Genomic DNA, 25267 nt, shown 5'->3' on the forward strand with positions numbered 1-25267 from the left:
CTTCTTTGTTCTGTAGATATTGCCAGAGTTGTAATATTTGCCTGAAGATGGTGGTCATTTTGATGTTTTATGTATATTCTGCTGTTTCCTTTAGATAGCTGTGAGGAAATTTGTTCCGTTTTGCAATAGTAGTTGAGGACAAACAGTGTCAAATCTCTGGCACTATCACATGAATTGTTAATGTAGCAAATTAACCAATATTAGAGTGTTTGCTAGGCCAGGCCATTTGATTAGGGTTCATGCAAATGAAGGGATGTAAATACATTATGAACGCAGCAAGGCCAACAAAGGTGTAGCATTAACTGTGAAATAACATGCATTCTATTTTGTTGTGATCCCCAAGCATACAGCAGCAGACCACTAATATTATATTCAAAAAAAAAAAAGCAAATTGAATGGTACGGTTGTCAGTATCCCCCAAAAAAGATCTAAAAGATTTTGTTATATTTCTGTGTGTTTTGTTGTGAGAGGGCTATTGAATTGGACAAAGTGGGATTCAGTCAGTACAGCTCGTTTAAATTAAAAGTTACTAGTATATAACGAAATCAGTGATTAAATCCGTTTTGTTTCTGATGCATGGCAAATGCCCATGGCACCATAATTTGCATAAATACATGTATGTACATCCTGACCATATCTTGTTCTGCCTTGTGTGCATTTTTGCTGATGTTGCACTTGACGTCATTATTTTTGTAATGCGAACATAGTGTAGATTCAGAAATCCAGCCACAGTGATGTCTGGACTTGCAGTATGTTACAACTGACATTTCATAAAGATCAAGGACTGATATGAAATAGTGATGTGCCTGATGAATGGTGTGAACATAAGGAGAAAGTTGTTCATGCCTTGTCTACCATATATAGAAACATTCTTATGTAAAACACTGGTATCTATGAAAAGTTGTGCTGATAAAGCTGATACACCCATTTTAACTGTCACTAGCAGGTAATTGTTTGGGTTTGGGGTAATTTTCAGGTCTTGTCTACCGGGCCTGCAGCTTGTATTACCCTAGTGGTGACCTGTTGTAAACTGGTGTGTGACAGGCACTAGTCATTCAAATAAACCCTGACCCATGCTCAGGTGTTGTTCATTGGTTATGTTGGGTTACTAGTGTCTAATTGGTTAAGAGCTGGTCAGCGTTAAAGCCTCCCAAAGGACAGATTACTGGTTTACAAGGGTTGCTGTTTGTGCAATACAAACTGTAGGCATGGCTGGTAATTTGGTGCTGGCAATGTGTCAAAACATGGCAAATAAATAACCATGGACTAATTGGAAGATAAACTCACCAATTGAGTTGTTCTATTAGCAGCCAAACCCTTGGCGAGGTTGTCTCACTTGCACTACATTTTCGGTACGTTAGCTCTGTAATTTCAAATCTAGACTGTTGCACCATGAACAGCTATTTTCTACATTTATAAACCAGCTTTCATGTTTAAATGTGATGTATTCAAGACAAATATAGAGATGTAGTTGTTACCTGGTGATAACTATCAGTTGTCATCCAGAACACATGCGCCTAGGACCCCAAATCCATTTATCTTAGAATCCATTTGCGTTTGGAATGGATTTGTTGGCTGAGCACTGCTTAGATGATGCAGATTACAAAAACTGAAATGAAATGATTTGTAACAAAGATCAACTTGAGATTATGAATTACTGAAAAGTTGAACGTTTACAATGGCAAGCAAAATATGACCTGCCAAATTGCAACAACTACAGCAACATGATGTTAGCAGAAATAGAACTAAGCAAAGTAAAGGGACTTGCTAAAGATATTTGGAGATCGTCCATCTGTAAAATACTGTACTGGTAATAGATTTACACAAAGTCTATGGATGTAATAAAATATGTTGTGAACTTTAGATGCAGGCTTTTCTTTTTTGGTGGCGAACATAGTAACAAAAGATGGTGTTTTGTCAGTGGTAACTAAATTGAAACATTCAGTACCAGGCCTCAAACTTTGGTCAAATACTTTGAAATAGAAAACATGCCAGGGATCATAGTAAAATGTTGAACTCTATTCCAACACAAAGTTACACAGAGAGCAAATTTTCAACCACCACTTGCCAGGGGTGTTGGTCCCCCATTACTAGTAAAGTATATGAAAGGAGTACAGTTTGCCTCTTCCAGAGTACATGAGGCTAAGTTCTGGTGTCAAACGCCATGGTGCCAAAGACAATTTCCTGGGCAAATTTCATGCAAAATTCTGTTTTACATCTGCTTGGAAATCAAAGAGGGCTGACCTACAGTCTTGCTCCCACCTCCTGGGTCGGTGACCTGTGGTAACCTTGCACGTCACGTGAAAGCAAAATGGCGGCATCCAGGCAGGCAAGGAGAGTGTACACCTGTTGGTCAAGGTTTTCCTTCGCCTTCTTCGTCTTGACATCACTGGTTGTCGGAAACGACTCCTTCAGTAGACAGGTGTGTTGACTGTGACAAAATAGTGCCGGGTCTTGGTGTGTAACCATCTCTGTCTTACCCAATTCGCCCTCTCAATAATTAATCTCAGCCTTTGGGGGAGGGTAACAAACGTAAATTATATAACATGAATTGTGTTGCTTACCATTTGTAATCAGTAATATTTATCAACATTAGTAAGAGTCCAGTAGATCATTTGGGTGATATTTAATAAGGACATTATTCAATATTATTTACAGTATTATTCTATAAAAAAATTAAAAAGGCCTCAATAACTTTATTATGTGATGATCACATTTTTTGTTAATGAATGATAATTTTTAATCATTGTTGGTAACAGTAAATTGCGCTGTCTACTGAGCATGTGAAATTTGACAACAATAAAAAGTATTCCTACTCTGTAGTAACGTTATATCAAGCCAGCAATATCCATTATGATTATTATGATTATAAGTTGATTTATAGAAATATAGTAGTTTTATTCTGTATTTGTGTCCTATACTTAATTTTCACAATGTGGAATGCTTTTTCAATAGCTGCTTTTCTATGGCTCACTTTTAAAGCCATGCAGAGTCACCCCTATAGTTCTCCATAGGTCTGGTGTGTAGATTCTTTTGAAAAAATGATCAGTTGGGAACTTGTGATGTGAGATCTGTATGTTTACCCCTGTACCAGGTGTCCATGCACTATAACCCAGGATGCAACATCACAGAGTGCCAGTCCTCGTCGAATGACAACAACTCCCACAGTAACCTCGTCCACGTTCTGGCCAGGGGCAACAGAGACTCAATCCACTACGTCTGGAGCACGATAGGAGCGCCCACTGTACTTATGGTTCACACCACGTCTAAGGAGTCCAAGCTGACAGTAGACTGGGAAAAACTGTTGAGGACAACAAAAGGTGGCATCAGTGGAGCGATAACAGTTGAACCCAGCAACGCAGTGGACTTCTCCATGGCTGTGATATTTAACAAGGTATGTGAAATGAACTGTATTTAGGAATTTTGTGCTCTTCTTCTTGTGCGCTGATTTGAAAGTTTCACGATTTTCTGATCAAACGTAGATCGAATGCTTTAGAAGCTCCGGCCGCCAACCCTAGTTCCAGGGATGGCATATGCCTGCAAAGGAGGCTACTCTTCTTCACACTTTTGTCTGGAATATAGTCATTGAAAACCATTTTCAAAGATTTAAATGGTACATGTATATTGAGTAAAACAACATCCCACTTTTCTTTATTAGATTTGGGAATATGAAGACCTCCATGACAAGTCCGAGCTCCCAGAAGACAACACGGGAATGTTTGAAGCATACGACCTGGCCCAGATGAGGTGGGACGACTTTAACGTCACCATGAACGCTACAAGCCTCACGGGCAACTTCACAGGAACTACGACACAGTCCGACATGGAGTCCCTGTTCCAGAATGGCAGCATTTCATTTAAGGTGAGATTTAAATGTTTTTACCAGCTGGTGATGTGATTATTTATACGATTTGCTGTGAGGATTGCGTGTAAAGGGTAAGTATGCAGAGGGGGAAAACACCAATCAACATTAACAATTCAATTCTTTATCCGTTGATCACGTATCAATGAATTTCAAGGAATTTGCATGCCCCATCGCGCCTCTTAGACGTACCCCACAAATTTGTCATCATCTTTACAGGTAAGGTCATAAAACTGGTGGCCCCAGGTTCGGGGGAGCTAACCTTTGCAAGAGTAAGGGCAGCCCAGAAAACATGAGCGACAGAAAAATCGCATGGTAGCTACTAGCTAGCTACAAGAGTCGAGAGCATCATGCTTCATCTTAGTTGATGAGGACTGCTTTAATGTTTTTTTTTTTTTTTTACAGATCCATGCCTTCAGCACAGACGACCGATCAGCAGACCTTCCCCACCTTCAGTACACGTCAAACCAGACTCAGTTTGACTTCACCATAGACTCTGTGGAACCCCGTGGCAATATGTCCCGTTACGCCATGGAACTCACGTTCATTACGGAGGATAAGAAAGGCATGCACGTTGACTTGAAAAAACTGCAGTCTATAGATGATGAGTATACTCCTGGTGTGTTTCAGGTAAGTGTTGTTCATCCTTTTTGAAAAGTCTTTAAACTGTTGTGTCCAAAGTTGATGCAAGGACTGCTATATAATGTCCTTGGGTGATGTTGGAATTTAAAGAAGTTTGGAAAATATATATACCCTCACAGTAACTTTTGATACCTTTTGAATTCACCTACATTGTACTACTAATAGAATCTTTTCGCTTTGCATGTAGGTTGGCCATGGGGCAAGTCAATCTTTGGTTAATAGATGATTGTTTCCAGATGTTAACATTTCTTACTTTTGAAAACTATGCAGCCAAATTTGAATAAATCTAATGATAAACTAAGGTATAAACTGAAGGTGGAAATACAGAGAAACAAAACTACAGCTCAACCCCTTGAAACAAATCTATACCTGAATGTAATAGTTAGGGTGTGTAATATGGAGGATTCTTTCTTGATTTACAGTTGTTTGAACTGACCACAATGCACAGTGACCAGACAGAGAGCTATGTCCAGTGGAAACCTGTCTGCTACACAAAACACACCAGGACAATGGGAGTTGCCACACCCACAAAAACGTACAATCTTAAGGTTTGTACTTGACTGATTTATGTTAACATTTGTGAGTGGCATCAAGGATATCAAGAAAGTTTGTGTTGTAATAATATTAACTCCTTTCAAGACTTTTGAAACTTGTTTTAAGAAATTACCAAGATTGAATGAACGAATGTGTACATCATTTTCAGGAATGTTACCATTAAAACACAGTTACTCACCTAGATTTTAGAATCTATAGATTTCTTTCTCTTTTTAACATGCCCCTAAAGTCATGGTGTATTCATTTTCAGGACCTCGATACCAAAGGAATACCAGCTGACACAATTGCAAGAGCATACTTCACTAACATGGACAGCTTACAGAGAAAAGCATTGAACATATCCTTTGGTCTAACTGGTGATGGGTCCTATGTTGCTACCAATTTTACAAGTTGGTAAGTGCATCTTGTGGTAAACTGTGCATTACTATGGACTGTTACAGTTACTGTTTTGTCATAGTAAAAAGGAGGCTTCTATAGCTATTTATATACAATGATTGAAATTTTGAGTTGATGATGATAGTTGCCAAAATGATTATAAAATCTAGTGTTCCATGGAGTTTCATCCTTGGCCCTGTTATTTATAGGTTTCAAAGATTCGAGTGTATTGACATCAAACCTAGTGTGGATGGGCCTTTTATAAGAAAGGCAAAACTGAAAATATTGTTGGTAGAATCTGTGATTGATAGCTTCACTTCATTATTTTGCATTTTGTGAAGTGTAAAAACAAGCTACACAAGCTGGAAGAAGCTGCCCCAATTTTTAGCTGCCCCAGAAATAAAACCCTTGCATGGTGTAAACAACAATATTGCTGATAGTTTTTCTAACTCCTTTTGCAGGACTGCATCTGTGGGGTATGGCGCGCCTCCATCTGAAAAGCTGTCCCTCCTGATTATCGTAGTGATTTCGACAGGACTGGGCATCCCCGTGGCCATCATCATGTTTGGAGGACTGTTCATGTGCTGCAGGCGGAAGGATAGCGAAAAAGGCGAAAAGGAAAAAGACGAGTACACCAGGGTAAACGGCAGTGAAACAGATGTCATTAATTAGGATCCACCTAATGCAAAGTATTGGTGACGTGGACACAAATTTCCAATCATGCCATTCTCACTGCTAAAACTTTAAAACAATAGTGTTAGATAGATAATGCCAAAGCAGAGTTGCTCTGAATGTAACAGGAATAAAGGCAATTTGCAAAAGGATTTGCTGCAAGGTTGGTGTCAAGTCTGCACTTTATGGGTAGACCTCCTCTGTATTTGCAAGCCCTGTTATTTTCTCCATGCTGCATCTTTGAGGTCTTGTATTGCGTATTTTGTTGCAGAAGAGCTGGTAACTTTTGCAATATTTCATGAGGCTAGGCTTTGTGGTGTCAACGGTCTAGAAGGTAGGCTAGTGGACACGGGATTGCAAGGTCACAGAAATTGATTCCTGGCTAGATGTTGTGCCCTTGGGAAAGGCACCTTGTACGACTTCCCTTGCTCCGACCAGGTGTAAATGGGTACTTGTCTTTGGTTGGGGAGAAAAAAATAAAGACATGGAGGTGGTGGAAGGAGAGGGATTGGCTCTGCTCTCCAGTACAGCCTGTACCAGGATACCAGACTTCATTTACCTGGCTTGAAATTGAATGGCCTGCATTTGGAATCTGATGTGAAATTGATTTACATGTACTATCATACCACATGCCATGGTATTGCATATAGAATATGTACATTTTCTTGATCACTGTAGCTTTCATATTGCATTAAGAGTATTTCTCAAGTTGTATTAAAGATATCTTCATGTTCTGTCTGTATAATTTGGCCTTGTGCACAGTAATGCCTTTGTTACAGCAAGGAGGTTCTATTCAAGATAAAACCACCTAGTTATTGTGGAATACAGGTAGAATACAGAATTATAATAATTAGAATATATAATATCTGCCCACGAAAAGGATCCGTGAAAGCATGGGCTACTTGTAATGGTTGTGCGCAATTGCTGAGTAAGACAGCAGAGGAGGAGTACAGAGGAAATAAAATGCCACTTAACTGTGTATGTTTTTGAGCATTTTTCATTACAAGTTACACAGAATACTGGAAAACTGTGCTTTCTTGAGGCTAGCTGTAGTTTTGTTAGGATTGTTCAAAATATAGAGGTCTGTCTACAGGAACTGCTGTAGAACCACAGGAAGCACCAACTAAAATGGCAACATGAATGGAAAATAATAAATACAAAATGTATACAACAGGCTCAACCCCTGAGGCAGTGCCAAAAAGGATACTTTCTACTAAAGATGCACTGTTGTTTGGAAGATGTAAACAATAAACAAATTCTACTTGTTTAAACAGGAAGCTTCTATTATGTCAAACTTTTCAAAAGGTATTACATGTACATCTCTTTTGCACCAGTAAACAAAATTGGAAAATCATTAATGTACATTTGATCAGAAAATTCTGACACACAGAAGTGTCAGTCATACTATGGTCTTACCTTAAAAGACATACATTGTAGTTTCTCAAGACTGCTGTCAGACTCTGACTGAGATAAATCATGATACATGTACCTAGTTACTGCAGACTAGCACAGATTCTAAGCCTTTTCATTTTACAGTTTGTCGCAAGAAGAAATCAAATGAATTCTGATGCTATTCTTGGTGCAAAATAGAGGCATTTAAGGGTACTTCACACAAAAAGTATTTGATACAAAATGTAGTTCAAGGAAGTTCATGCCATGAAGTTGGTACAAAACGGATCGCTGGAACGAATACCACTAAAATTGGTACAACTTACATTTGTAGCTTTGCATGACAAGTACATATGCTTATTTTGGGGACTCCACCACTAAAGGAATTTCTTTATTCATATTACTGAATATATCACAGGTATGGGCACAAACTTCAGTGACTAAATCAGTGAATAAATTGAATAATGCCAAAAGGTCTAAGGCTGTACACTGTTATTAACTTAATAATAAAATACAAAAACATCTAATTGTTTACTGTATGGGAGAGAAATGCACATGAACGTATCTTTCACTACAATGTACAATACTACATCTTTCATGGGGGAATCTTCCTTCTTTTCTTCAGTAGTTGTAGTGTCTGGAGCTTCCAACTGTTTCTGATTGTGTTGGTTGAGGTTTCCGTAGATAGCCATAGCCTGAAGAACAAAAAATTACAAGACAGTTAGATACACTGTCACAGTAGTGCATGTACTTTTGATACAAAATCCTAACATACATGTACTGTACTGCTTGATACAATGCAGATATTACATAAATCAATGGCATACATACATGTATATGTTACACCAACGATTTTGTGATGAGGTCCCAGATGAGAAAACACTGAAAATTTTAGAATTACATTTTAGAGTTACATAGCTGTAGCCTGTACTGACCTGAGCGACCATGCTGCTGACATCTCCTGTGTTGGACGGCAGGACCAGTGTGTTGCCTGTCTTCGCCAGGTGGCTGAAAGCTTGCACGTACTGTTCCGCTACGTTCAGCGACGCTGCCTGGGACCCATACTGCTTTCCGATGACCTCTGATACAACCTGCAAGGATTCCGCCCTGGCCTTGGCTCGAAGGGTGATTGCATTGGCCTCTCCTAGTAGTAGAAAATTTTCAAGGCATGTTGTTAGAGACTTTAAGGTTAGAGAAAACCACTAGTAGAGAGTTTAAGCGTAGAGAAAACTACTAGTAGTAAGGATGGAGCTTTTGCAGAGAAAAGTACATATAGAAGCAACTAAATTACAACATCTGTAAATCTACAGTGGTGTTGAAATCAGTCCAATAGTGACAACTGTGCATGCAGAAATCCACATCAACTTGTAATGTATGTTTTGGCATAATACATCATTCAGTATGACAATCTATTTGGAGACCTTTCTGCAACCTTTGACCTAAATTCCTGTCAGTGTCCACAAAGTGTCTACTAGTACCATGACCTTCCTGTCCGTCTTTGGTTTCAGGCATTTCATCAACCCTCCCTTCCTGTGACTCTTCTGAATTCAAGTAACTTCAGGCACACAAATAAACAGGCACACTGAAAACAAAACTCTGTACACAGAGGCTAAAATGAGAAGACAAAATGATTGCAGTATAACAACTGAGTACTAACCCTCTGCTCGGTTGGTCTCCTCCATCCTAACAGCCTCTGATGCCAGAATGCGGGCTTTCTTCTTCCCCTCAGCAACGTTGATCTCTGCCTCCCTCAGACCTTGCCAATTGACAGAGAAATGATTTTTGTTGGGTCTTTGCAAAGGTACATTAAAACTCATGAACTTCAACAGTTATGGGTTTGAATCAACTGAACCTTAAACGAGGACATCAGATGATGCCATCTAAAGAAGCCTGGATGAATCCCTAGCTGGCCTTAATATTGTGCTCACTCAGTTGAGAATGAGTACCTGTTTTAGGGGCATCCTCTAAGATGGCTAAAGGTCCATGTTTGTGGAGAGCCACACCTCAACAATACCCACCACTCTTAATTAGGGTGTCTATACTGTTTTGGGTGGATCAAAGTGGATCAGTCCGGTCTTACACAGTATTTTACTTACCAAATGCACACTATCAGCTCAACTCTAAAGCATCACTTACATTATAAGCTCCACTCCATAACAACAAATATGTTTTGTTCTTTTGACAGACAAACCTTCTGATTCCAAAATGGCTGCCCTCTTCTTCCTCTCGGCCTCCACTTGCATGACCATGGCCTCCTTCACTCTGTCTGGCATCTGGATGTCACCTACATTGTACAGTTGACATTTTTTGTTAAGATCACAAGTGCAGGGACAGTTCAAACAAGTATAGATCATAGTTATTCATAACTAGGTGTATGTGGATATTTGTGAATTATAGATGTGTATTACTTTATAAGCATACTGGTAGCACAATTATCAAGTCTTTCACATTGTGATTGAATGGACTTTTCCCCCAGAAATGCCAAAATATTATATGATAATATCATATACACTTTTACTCCTAATGGTCACTGGCAGTTACTAGCAACATGAATATTCAAATCTCACCACTAATGTATAGCTTTTGCCACAGCATACATTAATTGTTGTAGTATAATGGCATGCCCTTAGATTTTGTTGTCGCTACAGCACTATAATGTAAAACTGAGAATAAAGGAAACCACATTTAATAGTATTATGACCAAAACCCAATTATGTTTGTTTTTGATTTTGTACTTCTTACAAGATATCACAGAAGGCAGACAAGACTGTTCAGGCTTCTTATGAATATATAGTGTTGACTCACGTATTTCATATCTCAAACACCTCATCCCCCAAGCATCTGCAGCAAGGTTAATGGCATCTGAAAAGAAACATGAAAAACTCTTATCATCAAAACTGGCTGGATAATTTAGTCTCCAACAAAACATGTTCCACTAGAGTTTCCCATTAGAATAAAAAGATAACTTCAAACATGGAGGTCCCATATAATCAGCCAATAACATGATGAGCAAAATGTACTTACCTACAATTGCAACATTCAGAACCTCCCTTTCTTTGAAAACTTGATCCATTGTTATTTTACCTAAAGAACAAAGACAACAGGTGAACAATTATTTTCATACTTGACATAAAATACATGTATCAGATACTTTTTTATTATTCCATCTATCAACACATGCATATCAATTGTAGAAAAAAAGGTAACACAATATCTTAAATTGTGGTGATACATTATACTTTTTATATTGACCCATATGGTGAGTGGCATTGTCATTAATCTGCTATGCCAAAGGGTCATGTTATAGACATATGAAGTGTTAAGAATTGTATATCTTAAATGCTGTCTTACCTATTTCTGACCTCATAGTGGTCTGTGCTAGTTGTGTTACAGCATACTCTGGGTCCTCAACACCATAACTTGCCTAGTAAAACACAAGCACATACATTTTGTATACATAATGATACATGTATATGACTACGAAATCAAACATCCAACAGCTTCAATTATGGGTGGTTTAACTCCTAAGTTTATTAATGGTAAAACAAGTGAGGAAAGGATGATGTAATGCCGTAGTAACACACCACCAGGTTTAATGTCAGCATAATACATGTATCTATATATCTTTTAGAAAGTATGTTGTAAAACTTGACACAGGAAGATTGTATATATATATTTGCAGCCCCTAAATTGGATTGACCTTGTCAGGAGCTATTGTACAGATGAATATTTTATGAGCTTTGCATGTTCCTATGACAATGCCATAAATAAAACGTCTTTATCTTGCCCAATTGCCAAGAAAATTTGACCGCAGGAATCATTTGCATACCTTGTATGGGTCCAAAATCCTCAGGTACAATACCCCGTCTATTTGCAGTGTCACGTTATCTGGATGGAGAAATAATGAAACGGTACCGATGTCGATCTAACAGTCTCATAGCATGGAAGCATTCAGACATAAAGGATGGAAGGATAAGTCATCAAAATATAGTGTTCCCTATGTTTCTAGCTGTACTTGGTATATCATGGTTTATACCACAACTTAGTACTCTATACTGGGATCACTGAGGGTTGGAATTTTCTTCAATTAGTAAAATATAAACAAGAAAAAATGGGCCCTGATACATGTACTAACCATGAGGAACACAAATACATGTATAAGGAAAGGGAGAAAAATATACATATAAATTCATGTCAAACTCACCTATTGTGATAGCACTCTGCTCTGGGATATCAATGACGATTTCCTTGAGTGACTGAACATACTTAATTCTGTCCAGAATTGGAATGAGGAGGTTGAAACCCTGTAACAGAATATAAAAGGCATTTGAATCTGATATTTCATACATTATCAGTACTTGTTCAGTGACAAATAACAGGAATATCTGTATTAGATCTGTATTGTTTATCAAATAGAATAAGCCTTTGGCACAACACACCAGCTTTGCAGATATTGTAGTAACAGGGTAGTGGTAGGTTATAACACACCAAATGAAGTAAGTCACAACTTCAACTTTCAATATATAATTGCGAGCACGTTTCATACCAATGAAGATGCCTCTACAATACTTGCTGATAGTTCAATTTCTAGGAAAGAGGAAGTCTTTATTTACCGGTTCAAGAATCCTGTGATATCTGCCCATCCGTTCCACCACCCAGGCCTCTTGTTGTGGAACGAACAAGATGACAGTATTCATGGGCAGTCCACTGGCATGTCGGGCGAGATGGGTCAAACTCGTCTGGGGAAACAGCCCCTGTAAACAAAAACAAACAAACAACTCACACTTTTTGTTTGTCTTACACAGTAACAAATATACTTGTATGATTTTCTTATTGCATCATTGCCCATCAAACTTAGACTGGTGATTTTCTTCAGGCGTTTCTGCTGGCTAACCAACAGCCAATCAAATACTCCCCCTCCTGTTGTTGGGAGGAAAGTTAGCAGCCAATCACCTTGCAGCCTGGCTGGCTATCACATGGCTGGTATATTTGGCATAATACAAGTGCCCGAAGGAAGATGGATTCATGATTGTATTATCATAATAGCAAAATCAAGTACTACAGACTGTACAGTAGTACTAGTATTGTTTTGATCTGCTGAAGTTGTTTAGATTTCTGCTAACATCTCAAAAAATTCCTCCATGCTGCATTTTGAGCTTATCCAGTTTCAGCTTTTCAACCTTAGTATAAACACAGTAAAATGTTCTGAGTTGTTTTATTTGAGTGTTGACATATCACAAAATCATAATACATATGTACCATTAAATGATTAATACATCTTTTATGATCATTTATCATAGTGTTGTTTTAACCACAAACTTCAAACACTGCAAAAACTTCCTTTTCCCTCCAGCCACAAAATAAATCCCACCGAAGGTAAATGCATTTACAGTAACTAAACTTGCATAACCTGCAAGATTTAATCTATAATAGTACAAAGGACACACAACACAACTTGTGTCAAATTGAAGATGTTCCTTGTACATTGTTGGGAACTACCCTGCCCCGTGAGTTCGAAAAAAATCTGTGTCCGTAGTGACCAGTAAACGAGACAGTACCGAAGTTATAAATTCTAGTGGTTTTGTTCTTGGTGGAACTGGAAGAGAGAGCAGCATGGCGATTGCAACATGCATAACATGCAACATGCATCTATGATAATTTATTTGGCTCGGGAGACAGCATACCAACACCAAATATACAACACTGAATCTTAACACTTCAAGGGCAGCAACGCAACTCCAAAATCTATCAATTTACCGTTTGAGGGCGAGTTCTAGCCCCGATTCTCAGTGCCATGCTGAGTGCCCCACTTCTTACAACACCAGCCATCTTGTCACCTCTGTAATGTCAATTGCACAGCTCACTTTGGGTAGTGGTGAAATAGTCAGAATGAAACCATTTGACCGGCTCAAATAGTTTGACAGACTAAATTTAATCACCTTAATACTTTTGAAGTATAAAATTCTTATGCAAATAACCATAAATGATGTGTAAATGCTAATGATTAAGTTATTTATGACGGGATTACGCTGACATCCCCTCAGAGATACCACATGATGGAATATTCCGGATAGCAGTTTCAGACATGCGCGCTGTGCCAGGTCCTTTCCGCCATTTTGTTCGTGGCACGGTGGGCTCTTCTCAGGAAGAAGCGAAGAAAAATCACCATGAGTTTGGTAATACCCGAGAAATTCCAGCACATTTTGCGTGTGATGAACACCAACATCGATGGGCGTCGGAAAATCATGTTTGCTTTGACGTCGATCAAGGGTGTTGGGCGCAGGTAAGAGGAAAACTGGCAGTGGTACTACTGACTTGAGCAAATTTCCATGCCACATGACCTCGTGTACGTCGGCTATAGCTGCCATGCGTTCATAGTTTTAAGAAGTTAGCGCACAAATATCGTCCATGAATAGATCATAATTGGCATATATAACTGCATATATGGTATACTGCGTCAAAAGTGGCAAAAACCACCTAGCTTCAACTTCTGTAGTGTTGTATACATGGTCTGGTAAGGAGTTAGCCTGCTACTATACTACTAGTTCTAGTGCTAAGATTTAGTAAGAAGTAAGATGGCAACAAAAATAGTTTTGTCGCATCTCACGACTGTACATATTGATTCCATTTATGTCCTGGAACGTCCAGAATTGGAAGGTGTTTTGGTTTGGCCAAAAAATTCTAGTTATAGCCAGGAGTTGAATTTCTTTTGAATAGAACAACTTACTATTAAAATACACAACTTACCAAATTATGCATTATCAGGCTAGTTTATGTCAGTCAGACTGATATAGATCTGCCTGATATACATTTCAAACATGTTTCTTTTGGGCGTATTTTGTGGTCATTCATATTTCATGTCAGCCCCTTATTCCAGGCAACTAGATTTTTTAACATATGAAAAAAAAAATTAACTGACTGTTTCTGTTGGCCTCTGCAGGTATTCCAACATTGTGTGTAAGAAGGCCGACATTGACCTGTCGAAGCGTGCAGGTGAGCTGAGTGACGAGGAGGTGGAACGTCTCATCACCATCATGCAGAACCCTCGCCAGTACAAGATCCCCGACTGGTTCCTCAACAGGCAGAAGGACGTCAAGGATGGCAAGTACAGCCAGGTAGGTTCCACATTTTCCTGAGGGCTGTACTGTAAATTTTTAAATGTTAGCAGCATTTAAAGTTAGTCATAATTCGCTGTGACATCTCACGGCAAACTCTCACTGCAAATGGCAATTGTGATATTGTTTTAATCAATACTAAACATCTGGAAACATCGGTCGTGTTCGCGGAACTATATACACAGTAGTGGCAGGTGCAGAAGAAAGAAAGTCAGAGAATTATTTTTGTGGTAAGATAAATTCGCAGTACAGAAGTGACGGCAAGGACCGCGAACATAAAAGTACTGCAAATATAAAGTGATTGACAGTAACTCTAAACACATGAAACCTGTATTTCCAGCCTGTAAATATTCCTACATGCAGATCATACATTATAGTTTTGTAAATAAGTCAACATTTGGAAACTTTTGGTCAACTTAAAAGTCCATTTTCCCCACTTTCCCTAGGTGATGGCCAACTCGCTGGACAACAAGCTGCGTGAGGATCTGGAGCGTCTGAAGAAGATCCGTGCCCATCGCGGCCTGCGTCACTACTGGGGCCTGCGTGTGCGCGGTCAGCACACCAAGACCACCGGCCGGAGGGGTCGCACTGTGGGTGTGTCCAAGAAGAAGTAGAATGGAAATCCTCGTTGTTGTACAACCATGAGAAGCAGCAAATAAATGTATTGAAAGCTGTAGAAGTGTTGGTTCTTTGTTTCCTTCATCTTAGATAAAGCATCTGTAGTTTTAGCACCACTGGCTCAACTTTAGCCTTCATTAAAAGAATCTGTAGTGGCCCCCCAAAAAAGAGCAGATTGATGGCTCTCACAAATTGAAGCAATATTGCTTAAAAATGACACTTGTGTCTGAACCCTGTTGATGAGCATGAAATTCAAATATTATTGGCCTTGCAGTACTTGTCACCTGATTGCTATTAAAGGACCCAGTCATGTTGTGGTTTGATAGGTTTATCAAATTGAGAGCATTCTTGGGACAGTAGGAAATACTAGAAAGTGAAAGTCATACAAAGACAAAGTTCAGCTGTCACATAATGGGAATATAATAGCCTGGGTACCATCCGCATTTGTTGCTATGCTGCAGATATTCTTAGTGCAGTGGAGGAACAAATGTCTTAATGGTACCATCTGTACAGGGCACGCCTGTGAAGCAGTATATTGTACTGAGTGCGTCTACCCTGTATAAAGAAGACAGAAATAAATAAATGAATAAGTACCCAAGATATGATGGAAAGTACACTGTAAATGTACTATAAATCTATGGTCAGTTCTTTCATGATCTCTAAGAATCAATCATTTGCAGGCATCAGGTTGTTCAGTGGGTATAGACATCTTTCCAGACTTTGTGGTATATGAACTTCAAGGTACATGTAGTTTGTAACACCCCATTTCCATGTCAATTTTTTCTTCCATCTGTACTTACGATATACTACAGTACTGGGGTAGCACTGTTCATCCATGATCTGAGTTTTTTTTACAAGAAATACTATGTGTAATAAGAAATGGTGATTGCACCCTAGTCATATTGATCCCCTTACTTAAAAACAAAGTCATCCTTGTCACGTATTTCTCTTCTAATTTGTACCGTTTGTCAATGTCTAAGATCTATAGATCATATTGGCACGAGCGCTTCCAGTAAAATTGGTTTCCTTTTGGCCCCTAGCTAGCGGTCCCCTTTACCAGTATCAGTCCTTCACAAATGAAACAAATTATTTCCGCAAAAGAGAAATGCCCCGCATAATGAGAAAACCCAGGGGCTATTCCCATGCAGAAACACAGGAGTATGATATATTCCAGTGGTTAGGGAAAACGAGCGGAATACCAAACGCTTGCAGGAAAATGAACTGATTTTATTGATTTCATCAGTCAATGAAATCGATCCCGGTGTAACAAGCGGGGATGAGTGAATGTTTGCTTTTGGTGCACGGACTGTGGTCTGTAGCTTGAGCTAGCCTACAAAGCAGCACACTAATAATATTGCCGTTTTCTTGCGCTTTCTGTTAAGTTCCGGCTATTGTGTTCTGATGTAGATGTTGATGAAAACGGAAACCATCAAATTTAGCGCGGCAGAAACTAGTATATATGTATTAAACGAAGGGTATTGCAAGCAAGGTCACAATCTCTGGTTCTGAAAAAAATATCCCAATGCCCTGTATATAGCTATGTTCTGTCAACCAGATGAAATTATTTTCCGAAGTATGTAATGGAGCACGGAACAATTAAAGCGCCAACCCTTTGAGCAGGCTTGAACCCATTCCAAACGTGTACAAACATAAAAGTTGCAGACGTACTTCGTATATACTAGGAGTTGGGACGAGATAGAGGTGTGCCTCAGTACAGCACTCATTACTGACCAGAAAGGTCCGTTGAACGGATCAGTCTCCCTGCACTCCCTCGGGCATATATCCCTGGGATTGACATGGGCGTTACTATATCTGTGTACCTGGTGTAACCGCCCTTGGGCGTGACGCCAACTGTATAGGTGTAATTGTATAGATGTGTCAGTACTAGTACATTTGTTTGTACAGGGACTGTGCTTCCATGATAAAATGAGTCACACTAGTACTACTCTTCAAACCATAACTTCGTCTGCTGGTTCAACGAGTCTTCAATGGGAATTACTAGTACACATGTTATATATTTTGTTGTGTTAGCCCCGGTACAATGATTTCCAACGTGTGCATCTCAGAGTAACTTCATGAGCACATCTTTCAATATGAGAAATGCATAAATTGTCGGTTTATATTCATCACAAAGTGTGTTAAAGGCTTGGGAATTCACGCACTCATCAATTATTATATTCTTTTATGTAGATCTTTGTCTCGATCAATTCACTTAATTTCACACGACATTATTGCACTGGAAGGCACTGCTATGAATAACTCACTATTGGGTAACAGCAAGGACGTCCGAACGCAGCTTCCGTGAAAAATTACAGAGATATATCAAGCCGATTTACAAATGTACACAGCCTGAAGATCCGAGACCGAGAGGTTCCGAAAAGGCTTTAATTAAAAGATAAGACCCCTGCTAGTCACGGAAGACGCGATGTTACCCATCAAATTCCGATTCCAATTCGTGCCAAGATCGCGACGCCAGGACCTTTGATAACCGTGCGCGTCACTGCCGGGTGTAATCATCAATGATGAGAGGCTCAGGGGTTGGGGACCTTCCGCGAAACCAATGTGCAGTGCTTTGCAATTTTGTGGTCCTTGGCCCAGCTATGGTGATATATTTCATGGGTGATTACTGTGTACGCAGCTGGTATCATGACGTCGGCTCACTCGCGTTATAATAAAATCCACGCATCTCCACTTGTCAAAATTGCGGAGAACAGTAGGCAGACTCTCCTTGTCCGTATACATATATTTTGTACGCATAAAGTAGGACGTTCTCTCATTTTTTTTAGTAGGCGCTTTGTTGCCACAACATTCAAGATTCCAACCCAAGTTGGCCTCCTGGCAAAACAACTTGGCTATCAAAAATGCACGGACTGAAATTAACAGTTTTAAAATTCTGACAGCTTAATTTTCTGAATATTATCTCATAGGGTATCTTCAATAGATGGCAAAGTGTTTCCGCGGATAAGAATGCACAACCCAAGGGACCCCTCTGAAATTGTAGATGATGGTTCGGGTACTTCTGATGACGACATTCTGTCCCCCGGCACATATGTCATAATTTCTTCTAGTCGTGACGCCCAGAGGGGCGCCAGATGTATTATCTGGTTGGAATGATTTCAAGAAGTTGAATCAGGTATCAAAATAAAATAGGAGGAAACCCTGACGGAAACTACATTGCCAGATATCATCCACTACAGTCCCTCCCTCAAACACACAGATCTGTCATCGTGTCGTGTACGTATTTGAAAGAGATTAGCGTTACATGTATGTAGGTCCTGGGCAGTTAATTGTGCGCACGGTTAGGTTAGTGGAGACAAGGGTTTGCGGATGACATTTTCATGTGCAAAATAGCTTCGTTTTCAGCACCATAGACAGAACATCTCTGACCCTGTTCTGTGAACAGCATATCATAAACTGGAAAAAAATGGATCTTGTACATATTTGCGCTTGCCCACATTGATACTAACATACTCAGTAAGTACATATAGAGCAGCCTAAAATATCACAGTTGTATCTGGTCCGGTTATCTTCGACTAATGTCACAGTTTCGCGACGTTATTGAGCTTAAACCCGAAACCAAAATCCACGACCTCGATATCCTATAACGCGAGCGATGCCAGTAGGAAAACATGTTAAATCCTATAATCGTTATTATCTTAAGGTCAAGCGTTTGTCCTTTATGCTTGCAGATTGATAATTTCTTTACCCATCTGACGTTCCTTTTTATTTGAAGATGATTGATCTGAGCCTGCGTAGACAGTATTCTTCCGCAAGGCATTCAAAATATACTAGTACATAATCTAGCTCCTCCACTTTTTAACAACTTTTGATCCCTTTGATTTTTTACTTTGTTTGCAATGTTAGTTGTTTTAGCCTGTAGGAGTAAGACCTATACATTTGCATGTGTATAGTATGAACATGAACACGTCAAAATAAGGCGAATGTAAACCTTTAAATTTGCTTGGAGAGTAGGAATATGTTACGTTACAAAGGCTCAAAGATTTAAAAACAACCTGTTCCATACAGTACGGTCACTTGTTCAAGCAACCAAACATAATGTCGCCACCCAGTGATTCAAAATAAGTTCAAGTGGTCTGAGAAAACGATAGGCTGGGCCGACATCAACAACCCTGGGAACTGTGTCTATAGAAACAAAGCCATGCAAATTAGAACGTCTTAAGATAAGATTAAGAGGGCGCCAACGACCGACCGATCCACCGACCGTACCAAGTTTCAAGTTTCACCAGCTAACCAATCAAGGTCTCCGGAAACATATCCTCATCATGAGGGCAAACTACCCGACTAACCACCTTCTTCCCTTCTAGAGCAATACCAGCGACAGGTGTCAGCGCACACAAACCATTACCATACATCTGCTTGAAGATAAATCCCTCGTGTCTGCCGGTTGGGGTGTTGGGTTGGCCCGTGATCACGTGGTCGTGAGACGTACACGTTCCTGCTGTTCCGGTGTTCGCGCACTGGGACTGTGCGATATTTACCGGGGGAGGTAGGGCTAATGGTCAGAGTCGAGGGGGCAATGGATTTTTTGTTAAGTTAGGGGTAGGGTTATGAAAAATAGATTTAACCAGGTGAAAATAAATTGATTTTTTAAAACCAGGTGGAGCCCTGGAATTTGTTTTAAAATCCAACACAACGAGCACCATTACCCCCTCGCTATACATCGTACAGTCCCTAACATGGCGTCGCTGGATACGGTGTGAACGACTGCATATAGGAGAAAATAGCGTGACTGTATCGAGTACAAGATTAGAGTTTCGCGGCCGAACCGGTAAACTGCTGAACTTCTCATTTGCCGCCTCCACCGATGAGGGACTAACAGCCACGCACGAGCTACGGGGGAACCAGCACGATCGGTCATTCAGATCTCTCTCCTCCGGTGTGTATGTACGAAGTTTTCAGTTCTGCATTCTGACAGGTGTGGGTTGTTGTAGGCGAGAAGGAAATCATTTCCTTTTTATAAAACGAGTATAATCTCTTGTGAAAACCTTGACGATACGAAAAAAATAGTGTAAACATTGCTAAACGCTGTTTGGAAGAGTGTGTTTCATATGTTATTGTAACGCCTCACATGCATCTGGAAATGATTTGACCTGATCAACCGGCAGGGCATGTTGTACACAGCTCCACCCTATCTCTTCCGTGTTTGATCATGTTTACCCTCATGCATGCTTTGTGTCCGCACCCTTTTGGGGCCTTTTGTTCGGTCTTCAATGGTCGTGTAGGCGTGTCTGATCCTTGTTTTCGTCTACTCTGGTGACGTTATCATAGTGTCTGTCATATCTAGACATGTAACGTTATTTGGAGAATCTTGTCCTTATCAAGTCAAGAGCGTTCTTCCAATATGGGAGAGATGATCATATTAGAATGCAGTCTGATTCCATATAGGAATTTATCTGGTATAGCTGGATCATACACAATGACCTTCTTCTGCAACTGAATTTGTACATATTTGGTTATCAATAACTTGTAAATTTGTAATTATAAGGAGTAATTGAACTGTTCAGTTCAGTCCTTGGTCAATAATTTGTAAAAACAGTGAGTTTTTTTAGCAGGTCTCCTTCAAAATTTGCTGTTTGAAGTGTTTTGATAAGCAGTAAACTGCCTCAAGGTACAGCACACCTGTTTTTGTACTTGAGTAAGTATATGACTTCAATATTAGCTGCACATGGCCACACTAATTGTTCTGGTCTTCACGCATCGACAACAAGTGGTGATCGAGATGTGTCTGTCCTCAAACATAGGACCTTTGGCCTAATGTTCCCACGAAAATCTTTCAAGTAGCGCGCAGGTCGTGTAAGCGACAATGGCCACGGTTTGAACATTCAACTTTACAGGTCCAGAGGCATAATTATACGCATGACCACCCATACTATAGTAGATCTGCCATACAGGGGAAGCATGACCAGGCACCAGAGAGAAGTGAAAACAAACATTCAAATTATGTCACGTCAGTTATCAAGAGCAGGTCTGATTGTATATAGTGTGACGTTACTAGACCTTAGTCCCTTGTTCCTCTTGTTACTAGGAAGAGGTCTGCAGTAACCCAGAAAGAACCCACACCCATATTATGTTACCCCCAATGAATTTACTGCCAAGTACCATGCTGAGGAATTTAATGTCAAGTACTATACTTTGCAGAGCTCGAAACGCTTAAACTTATATACGAATACAACATATGAGCTTGCATATATATACCAAAAAGTGCTTAACTGCAGGTAGTTTGTATTGCTTTTTTTTTGCAATTTTTCCTACTAACTGCAGGTTGCAGGTGGATACGTCTAGTCCTGTGTACAAGTATTGGTCCTGACTGGATGATGTCAACACCTTTTATTTATCTAGTTGCATACTGGTCTCTTGACCGGTCCTCTAACCGGGGATACATGTAGTTGTGGGGGCGGTACATGCTAAGGTACACCAATTATCTGTTTGTTTCTCATATATCATAGTTCTCAGTACTGTTTAGTAGCGAGAAGCTGTAGACCGTCTAGCAAGACTACAAGGGCCCAAGGAGTAGTACATGTAAATACATATCGAAGAAGTGGGCTGACAGTAAACAACAGGGTTTTCTGTATAGCCCCAGGCAGTGGTAAAATGAAGGCCACTTGGAGGCATTTTGGCATTTTAGACTACACTTTTGTTGTTGCTTTTCTGGTCTAGAGGGTGTTTATGATCAGGAAGGAAATTTCAAAATTGCCCAGATAGAGAACCTCTATAAAATTACTGCCTCAGTGTTTTTGGTGGAGAATGCTTTGACTCCCCCCTCCCCACTTTCCCAATGAACATTGACATGTTGTCAGTCCAGTCTGGCCGTATATTCTCGCTCATAAACAATACAGCTGTAGCCCATTTATTAACCTTTGACCCCTCCAGGCAAATCCATTAATAGGTCAGTGGATAAATTGTTTTAGAGCCATGTAAGAGGAACATCAATTGTTGCAGAAATAAACCTAGAGTGTAAACTGTCCTTCCTCAAAAATCAACTTCATGAAAAACAGTGATATGATATTAGGTTCACATATACCTAGTGTTTATGACCATTTAGTTTTTTTACAGCATTTCTTCATTTTGATACATGATGTACACATTTCAAATTGTGATTTACAATGTATGTAAAATTAGATATGAACTATTTTACAATGCTAAATTACTAGTCTTTATGATATTTTCTGTGTAAAAAAATGGTGCTGCAAAAACAGGTCTTACAGGTGGACATTTTTAGCCATGTGTGCTGTGTGTGCCATGTCCTTGGCCCTGATATATGCAATGTTCATAACACTAATACATGGGCCCTAGGTCAAGAGATCCTCTATATAGGTCAAGGGAACCATCTATATCATATATGGGGATCACACGAAGAGTCAGGACTGATTTTTATGTATCAAATACATAGATTATCATAATACATGTTATATATCCAGAAAGAGTGTGTGTGGTAGATACTTGATGTCTGACCTAGATGAAGTCATGTGCTCTGTGCATGTGTCAAGTGGTGTAACATGATGGTATTATTAGCATGTTCTCTGCTATCTCAAATATCTTAAATATCATCAACTGGTTTTGGTTTTGATTCTTCACTTGAATTTACTAGACTTTCTAGAGAGTTTTTTTTTCATCCTTCCATAAATTCAACCAAAGGAACATCTCCAATACAAGCACTGGCTACTTATATGGAACAGTCTCTTTTGTAAAAAAATGTAGCACAAGGGAGTTACCTTCCAATATCAAGTAATTATACAATTCTGCATTCAATTTAATGCTTGGTTACATCTCACTCCTACCATGTCTTTTTCATAACTAATTAATCCTGGTAAGTTAGAATAGGAGTCTGGGGAATAAAGGGTTAGAAAGATTTTTATCACTTCATCTATGATATATGCAGTATTGCAAAACATGTGATATATTGTGCGGATAAATTGAGGTAGATACCTTTATTTGTCTCTTGCTGGTGATAACTTCTGTCTAGACAGGGTATTTTACATTCCACTGTGGATTCTTTGAAGGGACACATATCAGTACAAGGAGAAAGAGTTGAGTTGCCAGAAACTAAAATGAGAAAAGTACCTTATGCCCCAAACTAATTTGTTCTAAAATTTTGTTGTAGATAAGCAGTTTCTTTCCTTGATTTTCCTTGATTCCTTGAATATTTTAAACTCAAAATTGAGCAAGTGACATTATTATTATAATTACGAAAACAGGGCTAGGAGGAAAACTTACATGTCATACCTACATGTACATTAAGTGATCACCCCTACATAAGGACCACTTGGCCACTTTATGGTCCCTTAGATAATTTTTCCCATCAATTCACAAGCATTAAGAATCCTGTCTATGTCACAAGCATTAAAGTCCTGTGACCACCTGTAAACATAGACCTGAGTGCTCTTGGGACAGTTTTGAAGGTACATTTTCTGTGGGTGCAAATTTCCTTGTAGACTCTGTTGTCATGTTGAATTATTGCTGATTTTGATAGTCCTCCATTCTCGATGATGACTGTCTGACACATGGTCTCTTTTTATGTCTGAGAACTAAAAAAATATTTTAAATCAAATTGGGGTGACCTAAATATCACTAATCGGTTTCCCAGTCACAAGCTTTGAGGTTGACAAAATAAGCCTTCTTTGATGTATGTTATCCTTTGATATGTTCCTTGTAGGTCCATAATTGTGGGTGTAGCAAAATGTACCAATCTATTCTCAAATTGATAGAACTAATTAGATAGAATCGACCACACCCGACACACCCTATTTGATTGCCCATTGCACTAATTAGGGCTTAACAAGCTTTGGCCGTCCCTACTTTTCAGCAAGTGCGAGGACGCCACTGCATCTAGGCAACCATGGACATCAATTATTAATAGGTATCAGCCAATTTGTACAATGAGACTTCGGTGTTATCATTGTATTCCTGCATTGTTCCTTCCCACAGAGTCGAGAAGATCATAACAGCAAAGGGGAAAGATGAAGGGCTGCCTTAACTGTTTCCGCAAAAAGGAAGAAGGTATGTAACCTATGATTTATGTATCTAGTATGCATATGCACTTGTGTGATGTTTGGCCATTCTGGCTCTATTGGTAGTGAAGCTACGCAGAGTTACTGTAGTTTTAGTCTTTTGCATACATTGTGTCCATCTTTATTTCAGGCATCTATTTGTACACTATCCTGTCTGTTTGTTTGTTTGGCTAGTTGATTTAATCCTAAATAACACAGAAGAAAGCTGCAATATTCAGGAATCATCCATAGAAAAGCAAGCTACAATTGATATACTAGTATTAGATAAACCACATTATATTTAGTAATACGTAATGTAGGATCACAAGCCCCCCTTAGTATCTTTACAACCAAAAGGTACAGTGACAATTTAGGTATGTGTACCAGCATCCAACAAAACATTGTGGGATATCCCTCAATACATAGACTTTGGTACGCGTTACTGTAGCTTTTAAGTTGTAACTAGACCTTGGGATCTAACATTTAATACTTGACCTTTTATATTAATTTAAGCTTTTCTTTTTTGCACCTTTACTGTTACATAGTTTGTGTGACAGAGAAAATGTTTGATGAATATAGCTAGGCTGCCTTGTACGGCTACCCAATGGCCATAAGATCGCATGGCCACGGCTACCCAATGGCCACAATATACATCATGCAGATGAATTTTTTACCTATCTAGCATGTGTGTTGTATCTGTTTAGGATTGTTTGTCTGTGCCTCTCTTGTCACCATAGTAGATAATTGGAGGAAGTAATGACAATGGCCTGCAAAAATTAGTGAAGGCACATTTTGAAGATCACCTCGTGGACTCTCTTATCATCAGAAATCAATGGATAATTGAGGACAGGGTATTGTTTGCATTTGATACTCGCGTGTTGTCAAAAATTTGTGTCAAAACAACATTAATCATAGAAAGCATAACTGTATACAAGAAAAAGGAATGAATTTACAGACAAAATTGCAAGGGTACTCAACCAAGGTATACCATCTGCAAGTTTCACAATCACTGGATAAAAACTGAAGATTAT

The 25267-nt window shown here is 39.3% G+C and overlaps 4 protein-coding genes across 4 annotated transcripts in view; 3 read left to right on the forward strand and 1 right to left on the reverse strand.

Moving 5' to 3' along the window:
• Positions 1-2062: 2062 nt before the first annotated feature.
• Positions 2063-6902, forward strand: LOC109466079 (glycosylated lysosomal membrane protein A-like). Its single transcript, XM_019763688.1, has 7 exons — positions 2063-2422; positions 3095-3394; positions 3659-3862; positions 4268-4492; positions 4927-5052; positions 5310-5452; positions 5896-6902. The coding sequence occupies exons 1-7, from the start codon at positions 2312-2314 to the stop codon at positions 6104-6106; spliced, it is 1320 nt and encodes a 439-aa protein (XP_019619247.1). The 5' UTR covers positions 2063-2311; the 3' UTR covers positions 6107-6902.
• Positions 6903-7365: 463 nt separating this feature from the next.
• Positions 7366-13374, reverse strand: LOC109466080 (stomatin-like protein 2, mitochondrial). The gene is made up of 11 exons (XM_019763689.1): positions 13253-13374; positions 12109-12249; positions 11700-11799; positions 11325-11383; positions 10847-10919; positions 10520-10579; positions 10301-10357; positions 9687-9779; positions 9153-9251; positions 8431-8639; positions 7366-8190 (listed from the first exon to the last, which is right to left on the reverse strand). Exons 1-11 carry the CDS (start codon positions 13322-13324, stop codon positions 7996-7998), a joined length of 1158 nt encoding a protein of 385 aa, XP_019619248.1. The 5' UTR covers positions 13325-13374; the 3' UTR covers positions 7366-7995.
• A 186-nt stretch (positions 13375-13560) lies between these two features.
• LOC109466081 (40S ribosomal protein S18) lies at positions 13561-15286 on the forward strand. Its single transcript, XM_019763690.1, has 3 exons — positions 13561-13778; positions 14436-14610; positions 15057-15286. The coding sequence occupies exons 1-3, from the start codon at positions 13663-13665 to the stop codon at positions 15222-15224; spliced, it is 459 nt and encodes a 152-aa protein (XP_019619249.1). The 5' UTR covers positions 13561-13662; the 3' UTR covers positions 15225-15286.
• Positions 15287-19730: 4444 nt separating this feature from the next.
• Positions 19731-25267, forward strand: part of LOC109466136 (phospholipid-transporting ATPase ID-like) — a 29772-nt gene continuing 24235 nt past the window's right edge. The window contains exons 1-2 of the mRNA XM_019763782.1: positions 19731-20125; positions 24175-24246. Of these exons, the coding sequence (XP_019619341.1) occupies positions 24207-24246 (40 nt within the window). The 5' untranslated portion in view covers positions 19731-20125; positions 24175-24206. The remainder of the gene's footprint in view (positions 20126-24174; positions 24247-25267) is intronic.

The sequence above is a fragment of the Branchiostoma belcheri genome, unplaced genomic scaffold (genome assembly GCF_001625305.1).
Source record: "Branchiostoma belcheri isolate BF01 breed outbred unplaced genomic scaffold, Haploidv18h27 scaffold16, whole genome shotgun sequence".
NCBI classification, from domain to species: Eukaryota; Metazoa; Chordata; class Leptocardii; order Amphioxiformes; family Branchiostomatidae; genus Branchiostoma; species Branchiostoma belcheri.